Source organism: Narcine bancroftii, unplaced genomic scaffold (assembly GCF_036971445.1).
Source record: "Narcine bancroftii isolate sNarBan1 unplaced genomic scaffold, sNarBan1.hap1 Scaffold_216, whole genome shotgun sequence".
In the NCBI taxonomy this organism is placed as follows: Eukaryota; Metazoa; Chordata; class Chondrichthyes; order Torpediniformes; family Narcinidae; genus Narcine; species Narcine bancroftii.
The window spans coordinates 108,121-129,557 of NW_027211951.1; the positions used below are offsets into that span (position 1 = coordinate 108,121).

Below are 21,437 nucleotides of genomic sequence, written 5' to 3' on the forward strand. Positions count from 1 at the left end.
CCTAAATAAAAAATTTAAAAGAGAGCAACACCTGAGTGCTGGGGGTCTAGAGACGCTGCCTCTTGTAGATGTTCTCAATGGAGTGAAGACTGGTGCTCGTGATGTCGTTGGCCCTGAGTTAACAACTCTCATGAGTTTCTTCCTGTCCTGTGCATTGGCTCTTCCATACCAGACAGTGATGCAACCAGCCAGAATGATCTCCAGAGTTCACCTGTAGAAACTTTCCAGAGCCCTTGGTGACATACCAAATCTCCTCGAACTCCTCATGAAGTAAAGCTGCCGGCGAGATTTCTTTGAGATAATACTTTCTGTAAAGGTTGGCATGGATGAGTTGTGCCAAGGGGGCTGTTTCCAAGCTGTGTGCCTCCATGACTTTAAGCTCTGTAGGAATGGTGAACTCCCTGCCATTCTTGGAGGTAAAAAACAACTTAAGGCAGAAATTCACTTGGAGCACTTACTGCAAAGCAGAAATTGTCTCATTATATATGATCGAGGAAGATACCCCGTTACCTAACTGGGTTTCCAAAACTGCCAGAATTATATGGAAGTCTTGTAGTACATACCTTTTGAGTTTATTGACACACACTCATTGTTCAGATTCTTTTACTTTAATTAAAGTAGACTCTCAGGATGCAAGAGTGATTAAGAATTACAATGGAAGATGACTAATTTAAAGCCACTTCTTAGGCTGGCTGGTTATTCAGCAGAGATGCTTTAAATGCTCCAATCTGAGACTAAAACTGGACCAAAAGACTGATGCCGGGACTGCAGCCAGCAAAAAGGTTCACAAGATCACAAGATAAAGGAACAGAAGCAGGCCACTAGGCCCATCGAGCCTGTTCTGTGACTCTACACTAAGCTGAACTATGCTCACACCTAATTCCAAATTCCAGACTTTTCCCCATATCCCGTTATACCCTTACTAATTAGACACTTATCAATTTCTTGTTTAAATTCTCCCAATGATCTGGCCTCCACTGCTGTAGGTGGCAGTGAGTTCCACAGTTCCACGACTCTCTGACAAAAGAAGTTCTTCCTCATCTCTGTTTTATATGGATAACTTCTAATTTTAAGACTGTGACCCCTTGTCCTTGATTCACCCACCAAGGGAAACATCTTATCTATATCCACTCTGTCAAAACCTTTCAAGGTTCGAAATGTCTCTATGAGATCCCTATATGCTCCAATGAATACAATCCAAGAAATTCCAAACATTCCTCATACATTAGTCCTTGGATTCCAGGAATCATCCTAGTAAATCTCCTCTGCATCCTCTCCAACAAAATCAAAGCCTTTCTAAGATAGGGGGCCCAAACTGTACACAGTTCTCCAAATGGGGTCTCACCAGTGCCCCATAGAGCCTCATCAACACCTCTTTACTCTTGTACACTATTCCTCTAGAAATGAATGCTAACATAGCATTCGCTTTCTTCACTTCCAATCCCACCTGGTCATTAACTTTTAGGTTTCCCTGCACAAGAATGCCCAGATCCCTTTGTACTTCTGAGGTTTGAATTTTTTCCCCATTCAAATAGTTCTCTGCCTTTTCATTTCCACTGCCAAAATGTAGAACCTTACATTTCGCTGTATCTCATCTCCCATATTTTTGCCCAGTCTCCCAAACCGTCTATCTTTCTGCAGTTCTTTCTACATTTTCTGCTCCGCCACGTATCCTGGTGTCATCTGCAAATTTGGCTACAAAACCATTCATTCCATAATCCAAATCATTAATATAAATTGTAAACAGCAGCGACCCTAAGATCGACCCTTGTGGAACATCGCTTGTTATAGACAGCCAATCAGAATGGGAACCCTTAATTTCAACCCTTTGCTTCCTGCCTATCAGCCAATTTTCTATCCAGTCTAATATCTTCACTGTAATTCCATGGGCCCTCATCTTATTTAGCAGCCTAACATGTGGAACCATATTGAAAGCCTTTTGAAAATCCAAATACACAACACCCATAGCCTCCCCTTTGTCTATCCTACTTGAGGTTTCTTCAAAAAACTTTAATAGTTTAACTTTAATAGGCAGGATCTACCCTTTAAAAAAACCATTCTGACTTGGACGTATCCTGTCGTGCATCTCCAGGTATTTCTAAACTTTATCCTTGAGGATTGACTCTAATATCTTCCCAACCATCGGCGTCAGACGAATAGGCCTATAGTTTCCTTTTTACTGTCTCCCACTTTTCTTAAACAGAGGAACCACATTTGCAACTTTCCAATCCCCTGGAATCACGCCAGAGACTATTAATTTGGGTTAAGTGGTGCTGCCTGCTGTCTGAATGTTGCCTTTTGCCTCCACAGAACTGTTTCTATTACTGGGGCTTCACGGCCTGGCTGGCTTATTTCATCAACCATCCTCTCTACACACCTCCCGGTAAGTAATGAGATATTGTACCCTCTACCCACTCCTAAACCTGTCAATTATCTATTCTAAGAAATGCTTGGCCCTAATTTGCCATAGAATATTATAGCACAGAAATTCACCTTTCAGCTCTTCTAGTCTGTGCTAAACTATTTTATAGCTGTCCCACTGACCTGCACCCAGTCCATATCCCTCTATATCCCTCCCATCCATGAACCTGTCTAAATTCTTCTTATATGCCAAAAATTGAATCTGCATTTATCAAAGCAATTGGCAGCTCATCCCATATTTCCACCACTCTCTGTGTGAAGAAGTTCCCCTAATGTTCCCTTTAAACCTTTCCCCTTTCACCCTTAACCCATGTCATTTTGTTTTTTTTTATCTCACCCAACCTAAGTGCAAAAAGCCTGCTTGCAGTTACTCCATCCCTGCTCTTTGTGACTTTTATAAATGTCATTATAGGAAGGATGTGGAAGCTATGGAGAGGGTTCAGAAGAGATTCCCAAGATGTTGCCTGGATTGGAAAGCAAGTCTTATGACGCAAGATTAGCAGAGCTGGGACTTTTCTCTAGAAGGATGAGAGGAGACTTGATAGAGGTCAACAAGATTATGAGAGACATAGATAGGGTGGACAGCCAGCACCTGTTTCCCAGGGCAGGAACAGCAAACATCAGAGGACATATGTACAAAGTGAAGAGAGGGAAGTTTAGGGGAGACATCAGGGGTAAGTTTTTTACACAGAGAGTTGTGGGTGCCTGGAATGCCTTGCTGGGGATGGTGATGGAGGCTGAAACATTGAGGGCATTTAAGAGAATCTTAGGCAGGCACATGGATAAGAGAAAAATAGAGGGTTATAGGGTAGGGATGGTTTAGTACTTAGGAAGGGATATATGGGTTGGCACAACATTGAGGGCCGAAGGGCTTGTATTGTACTGTAGTGTTCTATTTTCTATACCCCTCATAATTTTGTATACCTCTATCAAATGTCCCCTCATTCTGATGGGATCCAGGGAATAAGGTCCTCACCTTTTTAACCTTTCCTTCTCACTCAATTCTTATTTTTTTTACAGTATATGGTGACCAACAAGTTAACCTGGCTCTGGGCACTTTTCTGGTAGGTTATGATATCCAGTCACATCAAATGACTCAATTTCCATTCATATTGGAAGTACGAAATTGGCAGTCTGCAGAACAATGGGATCTTGCAACCTATAGTTGGTTAGGATTTATTTTCTCCAAACACAACCATATTCATCAGTTTCACTGACCAGATGTCAAGCGATCACAATAAAATAATGAGACTAAATTTACTCTTATCCAGATGCAGACAATATGGTTGTGTTTGAAGATCCTGCCCATTAGGTTTTAGAATTTCAGTGTGGATATCATCTGCTCCCAAGGCCTTATTATTTTGTAGATGGTGTATGGACCTTGGATATCTTGAGGAGGCAAGCTTTGGCCAGGTATTCACTGAGGCTTTGAGCTGAAGACATGAATGTTAAACAAGGAGCCACCAACTGTTTATACGCTCTGATAACCATCTTTTTTTTGTCTGCCAAGGCTGGGGTCTAAGATATCTTGGCTAAGCCTGTGGTGGTTATGGTTAGAACCAAAGAACATAATAACACAGAAAGCAGGCCCTTCCACTCTTCTGGTCTGTGCCAAATTATTATTCTGTCCAATCCTACTGACCTGCACCCAGTACATAGCCCTCCATACCCCTCCCCATCTATATACCTGTCCAAATTTTTCTTAAATGTGAAAATTGAGCCTGCATTCACTACCTCAGCTGGGAGCTCATCCCACATCCCTGTGTGAAGAAGTTCTCCCTAAACTTTTCCCCTTTCACTTTTTACCCATGTCCTCAGGTTTGTTTCTCACCTAACTTCAGTTGAAAAAGATTACTTGCATTTACTCTATCTACACACCTCATAATTTTAAATACCTCTATCAAATCTCCCCTCATTCTTCTATGCCCAAGGGAATAAAGACTTAACCTGTTTAATCTTGCCCTATAACTCAGTTCCTGAAGTCTGGGTAACATCCTAGTAAATCTTCTTTGCACTCTTTCTTTCTTATTCATATCTTTCCTGTAGTTAGGTAACCAAAACTGCACACAATACTCCAAATTTTGCCTCACCAATGTCTTATACAATTTTAACATAACATACCAACTCAATACTTTGATTTATGAAGGCAAATATGCCAAAAGCTCTCTTCATAACCCTATCCACCTGTGACACCACTTTCAGGGAATTATGTATCTGTTTTCCCCAGATCCTTCTGTTCTACCTCACGCCTCAGTGCCCTACCATTTACCGTGTATGTCCATTCTTGATTTGTCCTTCCAAAATGCAACACCTCACACTTGTCTGCATTAAATTCCATTTGCCACTTTTCAGATTCACCTTCACAGAGAATGCATGCTTTCCATCCCTGGTGTTCAAGTTATCCAAGGGAATGAGGTTGATTTCCAAAGGAACACAGGCCAGGAGTTTCACAAGTTGAACTTGGATGTTGTCAATAGCCATCAAATGTTGGTTCTATGGTAGTCAGTCAGAGGGCAACAAAACACAACTTCTTACACAGGACTTGTTGTTGAGATTCCTCTTTAGCTTGTATGCCTGATGACAGAACCCTTCTCATGAAGGGTTCCTCTCCTCTCTTAGTTGGCTTTTCCAAAACAAGGTGCACCTACTGCTTGGTTCTTTGAGCTGGACATCTTTGGCACACTACTCTGATATCTTTGGCTTGGCTTCGCGGACGAAGATTTATGGAGGGGGTAAAAGTCCACGTCAGCTGCAGGCTCGTTTGTGGCTCTGATATAGAACAACAGTATCCATCTGGTTACAAACAGACAAGGGAAATTCTGTGTTTCAAAGCAAGGAATTTGCACACAAATATTTCTTGTCATATCCAGTGGCAGTCTGTCAACACTCCCCGGGGTAAAAAGTCATGGTGAGAACACATCAGCCAGCTGTCCACCTCTGGAGCGACCCAAACCCAAGCTGCAACCAATGGGCTATCGTAAGGAGTAGACTCCCATAGCAGTGGTTATCAGCGAACAATGAGTAGGCCCTTGCTTTCACTTTCTGACCATTCGTACTGAGGGTTAATTGACAGAAGCTGGATGCTGTCATTTGTAGCAGTAAAAATGTCGACCCTGGAAATTTGAAACAAACATGAAATATGCTGGAATAATTCAACAGGCCGGGCAGAATCAGTGAAGTGTGTAATGAGATCATTGACCCTAAACTAGAAAGTCTGCAGATGCTGGGGTTAAGTGCAATGCACACGTGCTGGAGAAACTCAACTGGTCACATAGCATCCATCGGAAGTTCTGCGTGGCCTGCTGAGTTTCTCCAGCACATTTGTGTATTGAGCTTGATGTCGTTGACGTGACTTGGTTTCTCTTTCCACACACGCTGCTTGACTTGCTGAGTGCTTCCTGTTTTACTTAATTGTCTTTCTTACTGTCGCTGGGTCAAAATCCTGGAACTGTGTCTCGAGCAATGTCACAGGAACAGCCACACCTCAAGGACTGGAGTGCCTCAAGGAGACAGTCCACCACCATCCTCTCAAGGGCAATTAGGGTTGGGCAATTAAATGATGCTAAGCCCGTGGAGCCCGCAGGCTTAGCATCACTTGAATGAATAAAATTAATCTAATTAATTAGTGGTGTCTCCAGCTGGCGTGCTGCTCAAGAGTTGGAACAAAAACTTTTGCCAGTTGCAATGTGGGTCTCCATTCTTAATCATTCCCCACTGCCAACTGCTGGAAGACCCGAGAGTATGGTGTACAATTTTGGTCTCCACCGCAATTTCCATCACCTCCAACCTGATCCCACCACCAGCCACATCTTCCCCTCTCCTCCCCTCCCCACCTTCTGCAGAGTCTGCTCTCACCTCATCCTGTGATTTCAAGCAAGACAATTAAAATGTAATGTACATTCAGAGCATCTTAAACATGGAGATGGCAGAGAAAGTAGTAGTTGTGGAGATACACCACTGTATAGTGTTGCTTGGTTACTGGCACTGTGTATATGTATGGCTGGCCTGCATTCCCTCAGTGACTCCACCCCCTGGAATCCCCTAATAAAGGTAGCTAAGCCAAGTCCTTCCCTCCGTACGAGTCCTGGGATTGGGCCAGAACAGGAGCATGGTCATGTCTTATGGTATTAAAAGCCTGTCATCCTGCAACTGCCAGTCTTTTGGTATTATTGATAGTGTTCAATCCCTCCCACCAATCGCCCCCTTGGTACTGTCACAGCAGGAGATGTTGTGCTTGCCTCTTCTCCTTCACCATCATTCGGGGCCCCAAAAAGTCCTTCCATGTGAATTTCCAGGGGTTCTCTACTGCATCTGATGCTCCTGCTGTGGCCTCCTCTACATCGGAGAGACTGGACACAGACTTGGAGATCACTTTGCTGAGAACCTTTACTCTGTCCGCTCCAATAGTGGCAATCTCCCAGTGGCAACCCATTTCAGTTCTCCATCCCATTCCCATGCCAATGTGTCTGACCACAGCCTCATGCCTGGCAGACTGAGATCACCCGCAAACTGGAGAAACAACACATAATATTCCAACTGGGGGCCCACCAACAAGATGGAATTAACATTGACCTCCATTTTCCATTAATAACCCCGTCTCTCTCTCTTTCCCTTTCTCTGTCTCCTTTCCTCCAGTTTTGCATTCACAGAACTAGCCCCCACCACCTACCGATCAATTCTCAGCTTTTCTCTCCTCCCTCTTGTTCCTGCCCACCTATGGCCTCTTGGCTGTTGGCCTGTGCTCCTCTGCCCACTTTTTCATTCAGATGCCTCTTGCTTTTTGCTCGTACCTTGTTAAAGGCTCAGGCCCGAAATGTTGGATATATATTTTTGCTTCCTATGATCACTGCAGTACCTGCTAAGATTCTCCAGCATTTTTCTGTATTAACTACAATTGCAGGGTCTGCACACTTTCTTGTTTCACTCAAGAAAGGATATACAGGTATCCCCGCTATCCAAAAGTAGAGCATCCTATGAAACCTTTCGTAAGCTAAAATGCTGTAAAATGAAGAAGCAATTACCATTAATTTATAGGGGAAACGTTTTTGAGCGTTCCCAGACCCACTGCCCCACTCTCAGTCTCCACACTGATCCCACTGCCCCGTGCTCTCCTGACATCCCATTATGTCCCCACACTGATCCCACTGTCCCATGCTCTCTCGACAGCCCACTCTCAATCCACACACTGATCCCACTGTCCCGCGCTCTCCTGACAGCCCACTATGTCCCCACACTGATCCCACTGTCCCATGCTCTCTCGACAGTCTACTCTCAATCCACACACTGATTCCACTGCCCCGCGCTCTCCTGACATACCATTATGTCCCCACACTGATCCCACTGTCCCATGCTCTCTTGACAGCCCACTCTCAATCCACACACTACTCCCACTGTCCCGTGCTCTCCTGACAGCCCCGCTGAATGCTTTTTTCGCTTTTCGCCTTTTTTATAAAAGCGAAAATCCTCCGGATTTCTTTCAGTTAGCAGAAAAAAAGATACTAATGTAGGTCTTTTGTAAAAGAGAAGTGGTGTAAAGTGAACTTTTGAATAGTGCGGGAATACTTGTACTGGTTTTGGAGGTGGTGCAGAGATTCCCTCATACACTAGTGCAGTGCCCAAAAGTGCCTGAAATGTTGGTTACCCGTTGCTTCCTACAGATGCTGCATGTCCTCCTGAGTATCTCCAACGCTTTTGTATTGGGCACTAAAATCCTAGTGTTGGCAGAATTACCTGTTTAACTCCATTCAACTACTCCACTGCAAAATCTCTTCAAGGAATGTTTACCCTGAAGAGGTTCTTCTCCTCTCTTCAAAGAGAGTTCAGAGAGAGTCTCTCTCATTGTTACTCTTCTGTGATCCCTGCTGCTCTCAAGCTCTAAGACCATGTACTCACCCAAACATGCTTCTACAGCCATGTGTCCTTCCTGGCAACTAATTTACCTTGATGAAGAGCTCAGGCCCAGAACGCTGGTTGCTCTTTGCTTCCTACGGACACTGCGTGACCTGCTGAGTTTCAATAGCACTTTTGGGCATCGCACTCTACCCCAACGTCTACAGACATTCCTGTTTAACTCCTTCAGACACTAGCTCCTCTACATTCCCAGTTTTGATGAAGGGTTTTGGCTCAAACGCTAATCATTCTTTTTCTCCCACTGATGGCACTTGGATCTGCTGACTTCCTCCACCAGTGTGCGATCAGCTTCAGCTTCCAGTAGCTTTGCATGGCCAGATCTACTACGATCTTGAGGAATGGTGAAAAAGGCTCAACGGGGCATATGGCAGACTTCTGATCCCATTTCTCTTGTTCCAATTTTCTTATGACAATTGGCTGCAGCTCTACAGTTGAATAGTTCACTGACATGTCCCCATAAGTTGCGGACATGTGGATTAACCAATGGACTAAATCTTAGACTCTACATGGCCAGTGTGTTATTCTCCACCTCCAGAAGATGAAGGCCTACCAATAATAAGATACTGATTCAAGTTTCAAGCAAGACAATTAAAATGTAATGTACATTCAGAAAATGTAATGTACATTCAGAGCATCTTAAACATGGAGATGGCAGAGAAAGTAGTAGTTGTGGAGATACACCACTGTATACTGTTGCTTGGTTACTGGCACTGTGTATATGTATGGCTGGCCTGCATTCCCTCAGTAACTCCACCCCCTGGAATCCCCTAATAAAGGTAGCTAAGCCAAGTCCTTCCCAACTTACGAGTCCTGGGATCAGACCAGAACAGGAGCATGGTTATGTCTTGTGGTATTAAAAGCCTGTCGTCCTGCAACTGCCAGTCTTTTGGTATTATTGATAGTGTTCAATCCTGACCTCTGCTGCTACGGGTGTCGAGATTATACAGTCCACCTGTGACCACGTGGGTTTCCTCTGGGTACTCTGGTCCCCACTCACCAAAGGCATGTGGGTTGGTCAGTCAATTGGCAAAGAAATCAGCATGTAAACTCATGGGCAAGTAAGAGCTAAAGAAACAAGGGAATTGAATTGCTGGGATTGCTCGAACATCCACCTTGCCATGAGAACAGAAAAGAATGAACTGTTTATTCTGTGTCATTGCAGGTGTGTGAAGTTGGGAATTTCTCCATCCACATAGCTCTGAGAAACCTGCGGTCAGAGGGTAAGTGAGACCACTCTGTTCTGTTGTTTTTCCATTTTTCACCTACTTCTCTCAGTCTGTTTCCATGTTCAGAAATTCGAGTCAGAAATAAAAACTGCTGTCTTGAAATTGGATTTTACCCATTCTTAACACCAAAGCGGGAGCCGTAAGACATAGGAGTGGACTTAGGCCATTCGGCCCATCGAGTCTGACACATCATTCCATCATGGCTGATTTACTATACGTTTTGAACCAATTCTTCTGCCTTCTCCCTTCCTATCAAGAATGCACTTAACTCCACCTTAAATATACCCAATGGCTTGGCCTCTAAGGCATTGAATTTCACAAATTCACCATTCTCTGGGTAAAGATATTCCTCCTCCTCCTCTCTGTTCTAAAGGGACATCTTTGTATTGAGACTGTACCCTCTGGTCCCCCACCATAGTAAACATCTTCTCCATATCCAAAGCCCTTCAATATTTAATAGCGTCCATTCAGTATCCAATGAGAACCCTCCTCATTCTTCTAAACTCCCACAAATACAATCCCGGAGCCTTCAAGCATATGAAAACCCGTTCACTCCGGGGATCATTCTTGTAAATCTCCTCTGGATCGTCTCCAGTGTCAACACATTCTTCCTTAGGTAAGGAGCCCAAAACTGCTCACAATATTCCAAGTGTGGCTTGACCAATGCCTTATAAAGCCTCAACATCATATCTCTGCTTTTATATTCTACCCCCTCGAAATGAACACTAGCATTTGCCTTCCTTACCACTGACTCTACATGCAAATTGGTGTTTAAGGAGTCTTGCATGAGAACTCCCCAAGTCCCTCGGCATTTCTAATTTCTGAACGTACTCAGAAAATACTCCACGCCTTTATTTCTTCCACCAATGAAATTGGGCTGTCCCCATTTTAAGAAGCAATCTTGTGATTTTCTCCCTTTTGGAGCCGTTAGAACTTGGGTGTTCACATGGAATGCTGGAGTAAAGGGACAAAGAATGGAGAGAAAGTGGGGAAGAGAGGAGAGGTAATCAAAGGGAAGATGGGAAAGGGTTAATGGCACAATGGAGTGTGGAGTCCCCCCCACTTTGAACCAGCCCACTCAGGTCCCTCTCACGAATTAACTGCTACTACAGCATCAGAGACCTGGATCGTACAACCTGGTGGACAGGTTGTGACCTTTGTCACAGCTGCCAGTCTACTACCTTTTTTTTCTGGGGAGAGACTGGCAAACACCAGAGGACATCTGTACAAGGTGAGGGGAGGAAAGTTTAGGGGAGAGGCCAGGAGTAAATATTTTACATGGAGAGTCGTGGGTGCCTGGAATGCATTGCCAGGGGTGGTGGTGGAGGCTGTTCTAATAGGAACATTTTAAAGGCTCTTGGATGTAAGAAAAATCAGGAGCTATGGGTGTAAGGTAGGGAAGAATTACTTTGTTGTGTATGTTTATATAGGTCGGCACAATATTGTGGGCTGAAGGGCCTGAACTATGCTGTAAAGTTCTATGGTTTTAGTCCTAGTTCCACAGTGCTTTGAGGTGCATTTTGTAAGTCATCCATGTCTTGGAAGGACACAAGAAGGCAGGGATCATTTGCTCTTCAAATTCTCTTTTCCTCAGATGGCCAATGGCTGTCCTGGTGCACTGCAGATGATAGTGAATTTTCTCATTGATACCTGCTTTTGCTTTGATGTGGTTCCTAGAATTTTGGAAGTCGTCCATAATTTGCAGGATCCCATTGTGGGTGCAGCTACATTGTTTGGCAGGAAGGTTGAGATGAAGGACCTTTGGCAATGACTTGAAACTCAACCTCCACATTAATGGTCACACAAGGATCATCTGTGTAGAGTTGGCCAGATCTTGGCAAGCTGAACAGTCTCGAATTTCACCTTTAAATAATCCCCACCCATCTGGAGGTTTGTTGGAGATGAGGTTCAGGTTTGCGACAAGAGAGGCTGAGAAAATGTTGGATAAATAACCTTGCTGTATAAGTATGTAAACAATTCCCACTGTAAGCTCTGCTCAAAAATTAATCCAAAAATTTAAGAGCATTGTAACATTTTCAGAAAAAAAACTCGTTTATTTACCTTTCATATAAGGTGATGTGTTCTTTTCCATTAATTTAGAATAATTGTCACACTGCAGAGAAACAGACTTTTACCCCCCATGAGTTCACACAAATCATTAAGCATTCATTTACACTATTCCTACATCGGCGCTTGATGCTGTGCCAACCTACATCATTCAGGTGCCTTGATGTTCGGCGTGGGCAATCATCATCCGTCATGATCTTTGACCCTCCAAATTGTAGTTACTGCCTTCCCTGTTCCCCTTTGGTGAAGGCTCCATCTTTGATCTGAGACCATAGTCAATGTTGAGTTTATGATTATACATGGGAAATATATTGAAGTGGTTTCTCGTTGCCTTCTTCATTTGCAGTGTCCATACTGGATGGGTCCCCCTGGCCATTGATCTGCAGATTTATCTGGCCAATGTTTTTAGTTTTACAACCATAAATTCCAATTTGTAGAATCTGCCTGTAAAAACCATCCACCATGTGCAATGCATGGCTTCACGAGACTCTGATTGGAAGGCAAAACAGGTACCATGCCGTGCCCATATATTCTTACCAAAAAAAAATTCTAAACCCTTCCAACCTTGTAACCCTCTATTTTTCTTTCATCTATGTGCCTGTCTTAAGAGTCTCTTAAATCCCCCTAATGTTCCAGCCTCCACCACCAACCCTAACAATGCATTCCAGGCACCCACAACACTCTGTACAAAAAAAAAGCTTGCCCCTGATGTCTCCCCTAAACTTTCCTTCCTTTACTTCGTACAGATGAAATCCTGTGTTTGCTACTCCTGCCCTAGGAAAAAGGCGCTGGCTGTCATCTAAGCTTCTTAGAATCTTCTAGTCCTCTATTAAGTCAACCCAACTTATTGGGTTTGTGAACCCCCTCCCCCCCCACCCCAACACTACGATTGTGGCTCCGTTGTTGAAATGCCAATGCTCAACAATGGATTTTTTAAAAATCACTGAACTCAATTACTTAACTCAACAGGAGAATGTTAATCTCCATGCAGTACATCACACTGGAAGTTAATCTGGGATTTCAGGGTGTTAGGGGCCGTCTCTTAGTGTCTGGAAGTTTTCATGGTATCTGTACGCCCATTCCCTCCACAGGATCCAAGATGCGCAAGATTCCCCACCCGACAAAGAACCCTTTCACCTGGCTCTTCTTCTTTGTAACCTGTCCCAATTACACCTACGAGGTATGTTGTGCCCCGGGAGCTCCCATGCATTGGTTATGATCTATACCCAGCAGACGTGCTGCACAAATTTCTTACTGGCTTCACCAGAGTTTCCTGAGTTTGAGCAGTGTTTCTCAAGTTGTGGTCCCTGGGCCACTGATAATCCATGTGGTTGTCACAGGTGGTCTGTGGTGAAGACAAGTATTCCTGATTAAAAACAAGGGCAGTAGAAGTCCAAAAATCCAGACCAACCGCGAATCCAGACTTTTTGAAAACTCTCAAACCTTTAAAATTTAGTGGGATTTTGTGTGCATGTGTAAGTGCCACAAATGTACAGCAGCAACTTGTTGAGTTGATCTTTATTTAATACTGCTCATTTTGATAAATGAAGCATGCTGTATTTGTTAATGAATTAACTATCCACATTTACCTGTTCATCTCCTTATTCTTCCTTAAATTTGAATCTTAAAAGTATCGTCCGAGAAGCAGAAAAATCCAGAACGACCCAATCCCCTGAGCAGTACGGATTTTCGAAGCTTCTCGACCTCAGACCCCTGGTCGGCTCCATCTGGTAGTAGCTTAGACCTTCAGAATTACTTAGGGTCAGGATGAGAGTGTTGGTGTCCACTTTGTATCAGTAAAACAATATGGATTTTAGAATTTTTTTGTCATAATCTGAGTCCCTTTATTGCAGATGTTATTATTCTTTAACTGCAAATGTAACATTTAAAGCTTATGAACATACCAATTTTATTATCTTTAGCGTTTCCTACATAAAAGTGTAATCTACGGAGTTGTAGTAAAAACAGTTATTTGGATGCCTACTATTTACAAATCAGCCTGTGATTCTCTAAATCTGCTCACCTTCTCCAGGTAGGATCTTGGATTGGTTTCACTATAATGACACAGTGTCTTCCAGGTAAGGCTGGTTTAATGTTCCAGATCCTATTGACAAAGGTAGATCAGTGGATGTAGTGTACATGGATATCAGTAAGTCCCCCATGCAAGGTTAATTCGGAAAGTCAGAAGGCTTGGAGCCCAAGGAGGCCTTGCTTGGTCGATACAGAATTGCTTGCCCACAAAGGCAGAGGGTGGTTGCGGATGGCTCATGTCCTGCATGGAGGTCAATGACAGTGATGGTCCTCAGGGATCTGTTCTGGGACCCCTCTTCTTTGTGATTTTTTTATAAATGACCTGGATGAGGAAGTGGAAGGTTGGGTGAATAAGTTTGCAGATGGCAGGGAAGTGGGTGGTGTTTTGGACAGTCTGGAGGGATGCCACAGGGACATTGAAACAATGAAGAACTGGGCTGAGAAGAGGCAGATTGAGTTTAACCCGGAAAAGAGTGAAGTGGTTCATTTCAGTAGGTGAAATATGAAGGGAAAATGCAATGTTATTGGGGAGGACTGAACAGTGTGGAAGAACTGAGAGACCTTGAGGTCCGTGCCCATAGGAGACTCAAAGCTGCTGCACTGATTTATAGTGTTGGCCTTTAGTGACTGTGGGATTGAGTTCAAGAACCATGATGTAATGTTGCAGCTATATAAGACCCCAGACAGATCCCACTGGAATATTGTGTTATGTTTGGTTATCTCACCACAGGAAGGGCATGGATACAAAAGAAAGGGTTACAGAGATTTACAAGGATGCTGCCTGGATTGGAGAGCATTCCTTATGAGGATAGGATGAGTGAACTGGAAGTTTGGAGAATGAGAGGTGACCTGAAACAGGGTTAGGGTTAGAGATGAGAGCTATTGACCGTATGGATGGATGGAGGCTTTATTTTCCCAGGGTTGAAATGGCTAACATGAAAGGGCTTAGTTTTAAGATGCTTGGGATAGAGTACAGGGGGTTAAGCGCAAGAAGTAAGTTTTGAACTCCAAGAGTGATGGTACGTGAAATGTGCTTCTGGCAACAGTGGTGGGGGCTGGATAATATGATCTTTTAAGAAATTATTAGATGGGCACATGAATCTGAGAAAAAAATGGATTATGCAGTTGTTAGAGTAGGTTATTAGGCCAGCACAAGACTGTGGGCAGAAGGGCCTGTACTGTGCTGTAGATTTCCATGTTCTATAAAAAAGTAATAAGTATGGGTGCAGTCACAAAATTGGGAAGGGCACCTCTCTAATTCTCATTGAACACTTTCTCTCTCATACCTTTCAGTTGGACTGTTCACCCTGATAGGTTTCTTCCAGATGACGGTCTGGGCGAAAGGAAAGCACCACGTGTATCTGAAGGAGTTTAAGGATTACCCCACCCTCCGCATGCCGATAATTCCTTTCTTGCTATAATGTGGCAAAATGGATGCCAGAAGACAAAGCCCTCTTTGGCAGAAGTTTCCGTTCTGTTACTGCCAATTTTCAACATTGTTTGCAAACCAAAACCACTCAAGATTATGTTACTGACTTAAATCGTTAGGGCTGCAGTGAGCTGTCAAGAACATAATTGGCAGATTATTTAATTCCTCCTTGTCCTTGCATTATAAACCAGGTTTATTCAAGCCTTGAGTCTCCCCTAATATCTCACATTAACCTCGACTCACTGTGGTGCCACTCTGTGCACTGGTGATAGTTGATATTTTGTTGTCTGGTTAAAGCCAGAGAGCTTTGCTGTTGGGAAGATGTTGTTTCTAAATAAACACAAATGCTCACAGCAAATTGACATGTGCATTTTTCTTTTGGAGGTTTTTTTTCTGATCAAAATGCTCAGCTGAAACATCTGCTTTTTTTAAGATTCATAAGTTCCAAGAAAAGGTAGCAATGCCATGCTGTAGAGGAACTTGCAATGGGTGAAGGGGGTTGACAACATACCAGAATTGTAGCTGGCACTTCTATTCACCTGACATGCATAATGCACAGAAACCATAGAACATGCAGAGTGACATTAGGTGATGTACAAGTCCAGACTCACAGACTGCACGTGGAGCAAATCCTAAGCAGAGGGGAGTTACCATACCTGTACCTCCGCTTGGTAGTCAATGCTCCTCTTCGGTCTTGGGGTGGACAAGTTCCTGCTGCTTCTTCCTTAGAGATCCCTAACCTCACAAATGATGCCCCGTTCCATCATTGTTGATGTCTCAGACCCCATCTCACCAAACCCTCTCCCTGAGTTCTGCCCTTTTTATCTCACACCTATTACTTCCATCTACCTACTTCTCCTCCCCACCAAATCATCTGTCCGAGTCCCATCCCTTTCATCCAACATCTATTCCTTCTATCTGTCTGCTGCCTCCCCTCAGTTCTCTCTCCAATGTCCACCCTCTCATCTGCCAACTTTCCCTTCAGCACTCTCTTTCAGACTTCAATTGCAGTGGAAACCCCCGTGCGGGAGAATGCCCGAGCCTGGGACTTACTCAGCGAGCCACGCTAATAGTTGCCAGCAGTTCAAGGCTTCCTTTGAGTTGTGCCTTGGTGAGAAACATGAAGTAAATACTAACAGCATAAGTGTGCACAACATGCGAGAAAGATTTGGATTGATATGGTGCCCTTCACATCCCTGGGAATATTACAAAGCATCTTAAGGTTCATGAAATGTGTTTGAGAAAATCACTGTAATTCAGGAAATGTAGCAGCAGCTTTGTTCTTGGGAAGCTCCCTCTTGCAGCAGAGGGATAATAACATTGGACAAGAAATTTTTCCCCCAAAAGGTTTGCTTCCTGAAAAAAAATGGGGACTATGATAGACATCTTCAAGCTGAACACAAAGATCATTTCAGATTTGCTGCATCACAGGAAGGTAGAGAAAAATTAAATTAACTTTTATTATATTTAGCCTGTTTAATCACATAATGATGGTGACACATTGCGTAGTTCAACTGACCTAAATATGTTTTGCCGCTCGTACTCAGCATCTGATGCCTCTCGTGTCAGTTTCCAACAACAGTTGGGCAGCATTGATTGATTCCAATCGCCCTGATACTGCTTTTCCATCATTGCAATGTCCTGGTGAAACCTTTCACCATGTTCATCACTGACTGCACCAAGATCAGCGGGAAAGACGGCCAAGTGCGAATGCAGGAAATGAATTTTCAATGACATGTTGCACTTCATTGTTTTGTCTGCTTGAAGTAGGCATAGGAACTCTCAAAAAGTGGTTATATATAAAAAAACCAATGCATGATAGGAAAATTTTAAGGCAAATTTTGTGATCAGCAGCCCAAAATCCATAAATGCACCCAAAAGTGTTCAGGAAGCAAAATCTTTGTTGTCACTGAGTTCCTCGCTGGTCACCGTCCTGTCTACTTGTCTCCTTTGCCTCTCCTTCCCAACGGGTGGGCGTTCTCCTCATTTCTGGTGCCTGTGCCAGTCCGCTGCTCCCCCAGATCCTGCAGGATTTTCGTTTAAAAACACCATTGGCGTTTTAATGACTGTGGGGAGCCAGCGGCACGAGGACGGTGCAGTTGAACCCTTCGGAGCAGCGCTGTGTCTCCCCTCTCCCGGGTCCACAACAGCAGCTTTGGCAGCACCGCCATTAAAAACATACTCAATGTGGGAATTAATTCCTCTCTTAAATTCCCCTCCACCTCCCTCATTGATTGTAATCTGATCAGAGTCAATACAATCAGGCAGCTTTTGAAAGCAAAGTTTAACATATCAAAGCAAAACAAATCTCTCCAAATATTTAAACAGTGATGACCTCTGCCAAATGAGAAATAAATCTGAAAGTATATTTATCACAAAAATAATCTTGTTGAGTCGTATTAATCACCCTATTAATCAATATCAATGTGATATTTCTATTTTTATAATATTTGAGTAATTTTGGTATCTTTTTGATCAAAGGAATGTTCAAGTTTTAGCCTCAGTTTCAAATCCTTACACAGTCAGTGTGGGGAGGCACAGTAAGTACAGCGGTTCGTGTAAAGCTGTTGTAGTGCCAGTGACCGGAACCAGGGTTCAAATCCCAAGCTATTTGTCAGGTGTTTGTTCCTTCTCCCTGTGTCTGTATGGGTTTCCTCCCACCACTCAAAATGTTCTGGGGGTGTAGCATGGGCTCGTGGGCTGAAAGGGCCTGTTACCGTGCTGTATGTCTAAAATTTGTGCTGCATTTTCCTATGGTTCTATTTTATATATTTAAGAAGAATTTGGACAGGTACATGGATTGGAAGGATATGGAGGGCTAGGGTTGGGGTTCAGGCCAGTGGGACTAGGGACAATTATAATTTGACATGGACTAGAAGGGCTGAAGGGCCTGTTTCTTTGCTGTATGGTTCTGTGGTTCTAAATGCAGTTCGTAGAAGAAGTCCTAGCCTAGTGGCCTTTCTAATCTTCATCTCCTCCTCCTCCTCCTGCGGAAACCACAGTGATTTATTGTGTGTTGCTGCCCTTGTCGGCTCTGTAGCCGTCTCCAAGTTTTGGATTTACTCTTCTTCAGAAGAGTTCCTCTGCTCTGCTACTTGGACAAGATCAGTAGCACTCAAAACGCTTGACTGGGATTGATCACGATGCCAAATTCCTCAAGCCTCTGGAACCATGAGATAAGGTGGCACTTGTGCTCCTCTTCATCCACACTTGCAACCAGAATCTCCTCGATGAAATCAACCACCAATAAAAACCCAAGGCCAGTGAGTCCATGGTCCATGAACCGCTGCAATGTCTGAGCTGCATCCCATAGACCGAATGGTATTCTCAGAAACTCAAACATGCCGAAAGGGGTCATCACTACAGTCTTCATGACATCAGAAACCTCAAATGGAATCTAATAGTAAGCACGTACTTGATCTATTTTGGCAAATACATATCTGCCGTGGAGGTTTGCGAGGAAGTCTTGGTAATTGGGAATATTGTAACAGTCAGGCACAGTCGAATTGTTCAGGGCAGGATAATCACTGCAAAGTTGCCAATCCCCAGTTTTTATCCAGAACCATATGAAATGGTGAAGCCCAGCAGCTGTCAGATCTGTGAACTATGCCCAACTCTTGCAATTCCAATTGTGCGATTTTAAGATAATCCGGGGGTACAATGAGCCCACGTCTCGTAGACCCTGAGTCTCGATATGGTAGCTTATTCCTTGTCTGTATGGTGATATGATGGGGTCTCGAGGCAAGGGAAACACTTGAGCAAGGCTTTGAAAGGGCAGGAGTCAGGTTGAAGGGTTGTCAGTTGGCAGATGATATTGGACAACAAATGTAGCTCACTTGCATTCAAGAACTGCAGGCCACAAAGCAGTGATTTTTTAAAATACATCAATGAAAAATGAGAGAAGAAATCTACTCCCAAAATGGAATTTTCCACATTTACAAATGAAAACCACCAAAACAGTTTGTGAGACTGAAATGAAACACGAGTGACCTCTGGCCATGCTTGAATAAGAGAATCATTTGTAGCTGAAAGAACACATGACTGAATGTCTATGTTCCTCAGGGGTTGGAGGGACCAGCACTGCTCCCAAAGTGACAGATTGTTATGGAGTTTTACATAGAGATCTGTAACACATTTCAGGCCCTTTGGCCCACAATTAAATGACAAACTAATAACCTACTCGAACAACTGCCCAGAAATTTTCTATTTTACCTCCATTTTTCTCAGTTGCCTTCACTAATCTATCTCAAATAAGAACAACTACCACATGCCATTCCTCCATCTATCATTTCCTAGACTGAACATGCTAATTGTGATGAAAGGTTTCTAATAAATGCTCTGGGTTTAATTGTTTTTAAATGTTGTTGTGGGTCCTCTTCATCACCACTTTCCAAGCTGAATTCGCAACATTTTCCAAACATTTTTTTCAGAAATAATTCTGTGGCACAGAGGATTACTAATCTTTCCCATAGGTTAAAGATTGAATTTGGTTTTCCTTGCCTCAACTGAACACTGTACAAGGTGAAGGCTGATTAAAATGGATTCAATAATTTTGCATTATTGCTGTGGCTTCACAGCTTGAATTATAACCTGCTGTTTCTACAGGGAATTAAATAATAGACATTTTCTTCTAAAGACAATAATTGGAGGTAGACCTCTGAACAATTTACTGCCCATCTGAACAATCCTTGAAAAGAAATGAATCATCTCACAACAGGGCAGCACAAGAACAGGCCATTTGGCAAACAATGTCTCCCAAAGTTAAGGCCTTTTTTGGAAACAGACATCAGATCCTTTTAGTAGTTCAGTAAGAGGTCATAGGGATACTGCGGCATTCACCAGGAAACAGCAATAAAAATTCATCATGCCGAAAAGAAATCACAACTGGCCAAACGTAACAGGTGTAGGAAATTCTCAAATTCCACTCACTTTCGATTCATCAGGCAAAATACCATGTTGTGTAACTCGATGTCCCAACAATAGAAGATCAGCAGCCCTCAAAACGCTTGACTGGGATTGATCACGATGCCAAATTCCTCAAGCCGCTGGAACCATGAGAAAAGGAGGCACTTGTGCTCCTCTTCATCCACACTTGCAACCAGAATCTCCTCGATGAAATCAACCACCAATAAAACCCCAAGGCCAGTGAGTCCGTGGTCCATGAACTGCTGGAATGTCTGAGCTGCATTCCATAGACCGAATGGTATTCTCAGAAACTCAAACATGCCGAAAGGCGTCATCACTACAGTCTTTGTGACATCAGAGACCTCAAATGGAATCTAATAACAAGCACGGACTCGATCTATGTTGGCAAATACATATTTTCCGTGGAGGTTTGCTGAGAAGTCTTGGTAATTGGGAATATGGTATAAGTCAGGCACGGTCGAATTGTTCAGGGCAGGATAATCACTGCAAAGTTGCTAATCCCAGTTTTTATCCAGAACCGTATGCAATGGTGAAGCCCAGCAGTTGTCAGATCTGTGAACTATGCTCTACTCTTGCAATTCCAATTGTACAATCTTAAGATAATTCAGGGGTACAATGAGCCCCCGTCTCGTAGACCCTGAGTCTCTATATGGTAGCTTATTGCATGTCTGTATGGCGATACGATGGGGTCACGAGGTGAGGGAAATACTTGAGCAAGGCTTGGAAAGGGAAAAAGCCAGGTTGAAGGCTTGTCAGGTGGTCGATGATATTGGAGGGACAACAAATGCAGCTCACTTGCGTTCAAGAACTGCAGTCCACAAAACAGTGATTTTAAAAAATACATCAATGAAAAATGAGAGAAGAAATCCATTCCCAAAATGGAATTTGCCACATTTACAACTGAAAACCACCAAAACAGTTTATGAGACTGAAATGAAACACGAGTGACCTCTGGCCACGTTCTCTGACCACAAGAACAGGCCATTTGGCAAACAATGTCTGTGGTGACCATGAAGCTCATTTCAATTCATCCCATTTGTCAGCACATGGTCCATACACATCACCCGTTCCCTGCTTGTTCATGTGCCCAACCAAATGACTCTTAAATCGTGGTGATTGCATCTCCTTTCACCACTGTCCTAGCAGCTTGGTCCAGACCCCCAGCGCATTGTGCAAAATCCTGCCTCGCTTCTCTCCTTTCACCCTCTCATGTTCAATCTTGGCATCGTAGTATTTTGACATTTCCCATGGGGGTGGGGGAAGAAGAAATCTACCCTCTCTGGGACTACAATAATTTCATAAGTTTCAACCAGGTCATCTCTCAGCCGCCAATGCTCCAGAGAAAACTTTCCAAATTTGTCCAACCTCTCCTCAGAGCCAAAGCTCCAACCCAAGGAACACCCTGATAAACTCCTTTTGTAATCAAG

The 21,437-nt window shown here is 43.4% G+C and overlaps 1 protein-coding gene across 1 annotated transcript in view; it reads left to right on the forward strand.

The window, feature by feature from the left end:
• The window catches only part of LOC138750647 (very-long-chain enoyl-CoA reductase-like), a 49,494-nt gene extending 34,052 nt beyond the window's left edge, over positions 1–15,442 (forward strand). The window contains exons 7-12 of the mRNA XM_069912749.1: positions 2,311–2,383; positions 3,442–3,485; positions 9,494–9,551; positions 12,716–12,804; positions 13,657–13,702; positions 14,949–15,442. Of these exons, the coding sequence (XP_069768850.1) occupies positions 2,311–2,383; positions 3,442–3,485; positions 9,494–9,551; positions 12,716–12,804; positions 13,657–13,702; positions 14,949–15,076 (438 nt within the window). The 3' untranslated portion in view covers positions 15,077–15,442. The remainder of the gene's footprint in view (positions 1–2,310; positions 2,384–3,441; positions 3,486–9,493; positions 9,552–12,715; positions 12,805–13,656; positions 13,703–14,948) is intronic.
• Positions 15,443–21,437: the final 5,995 nt, after the last annotated feature.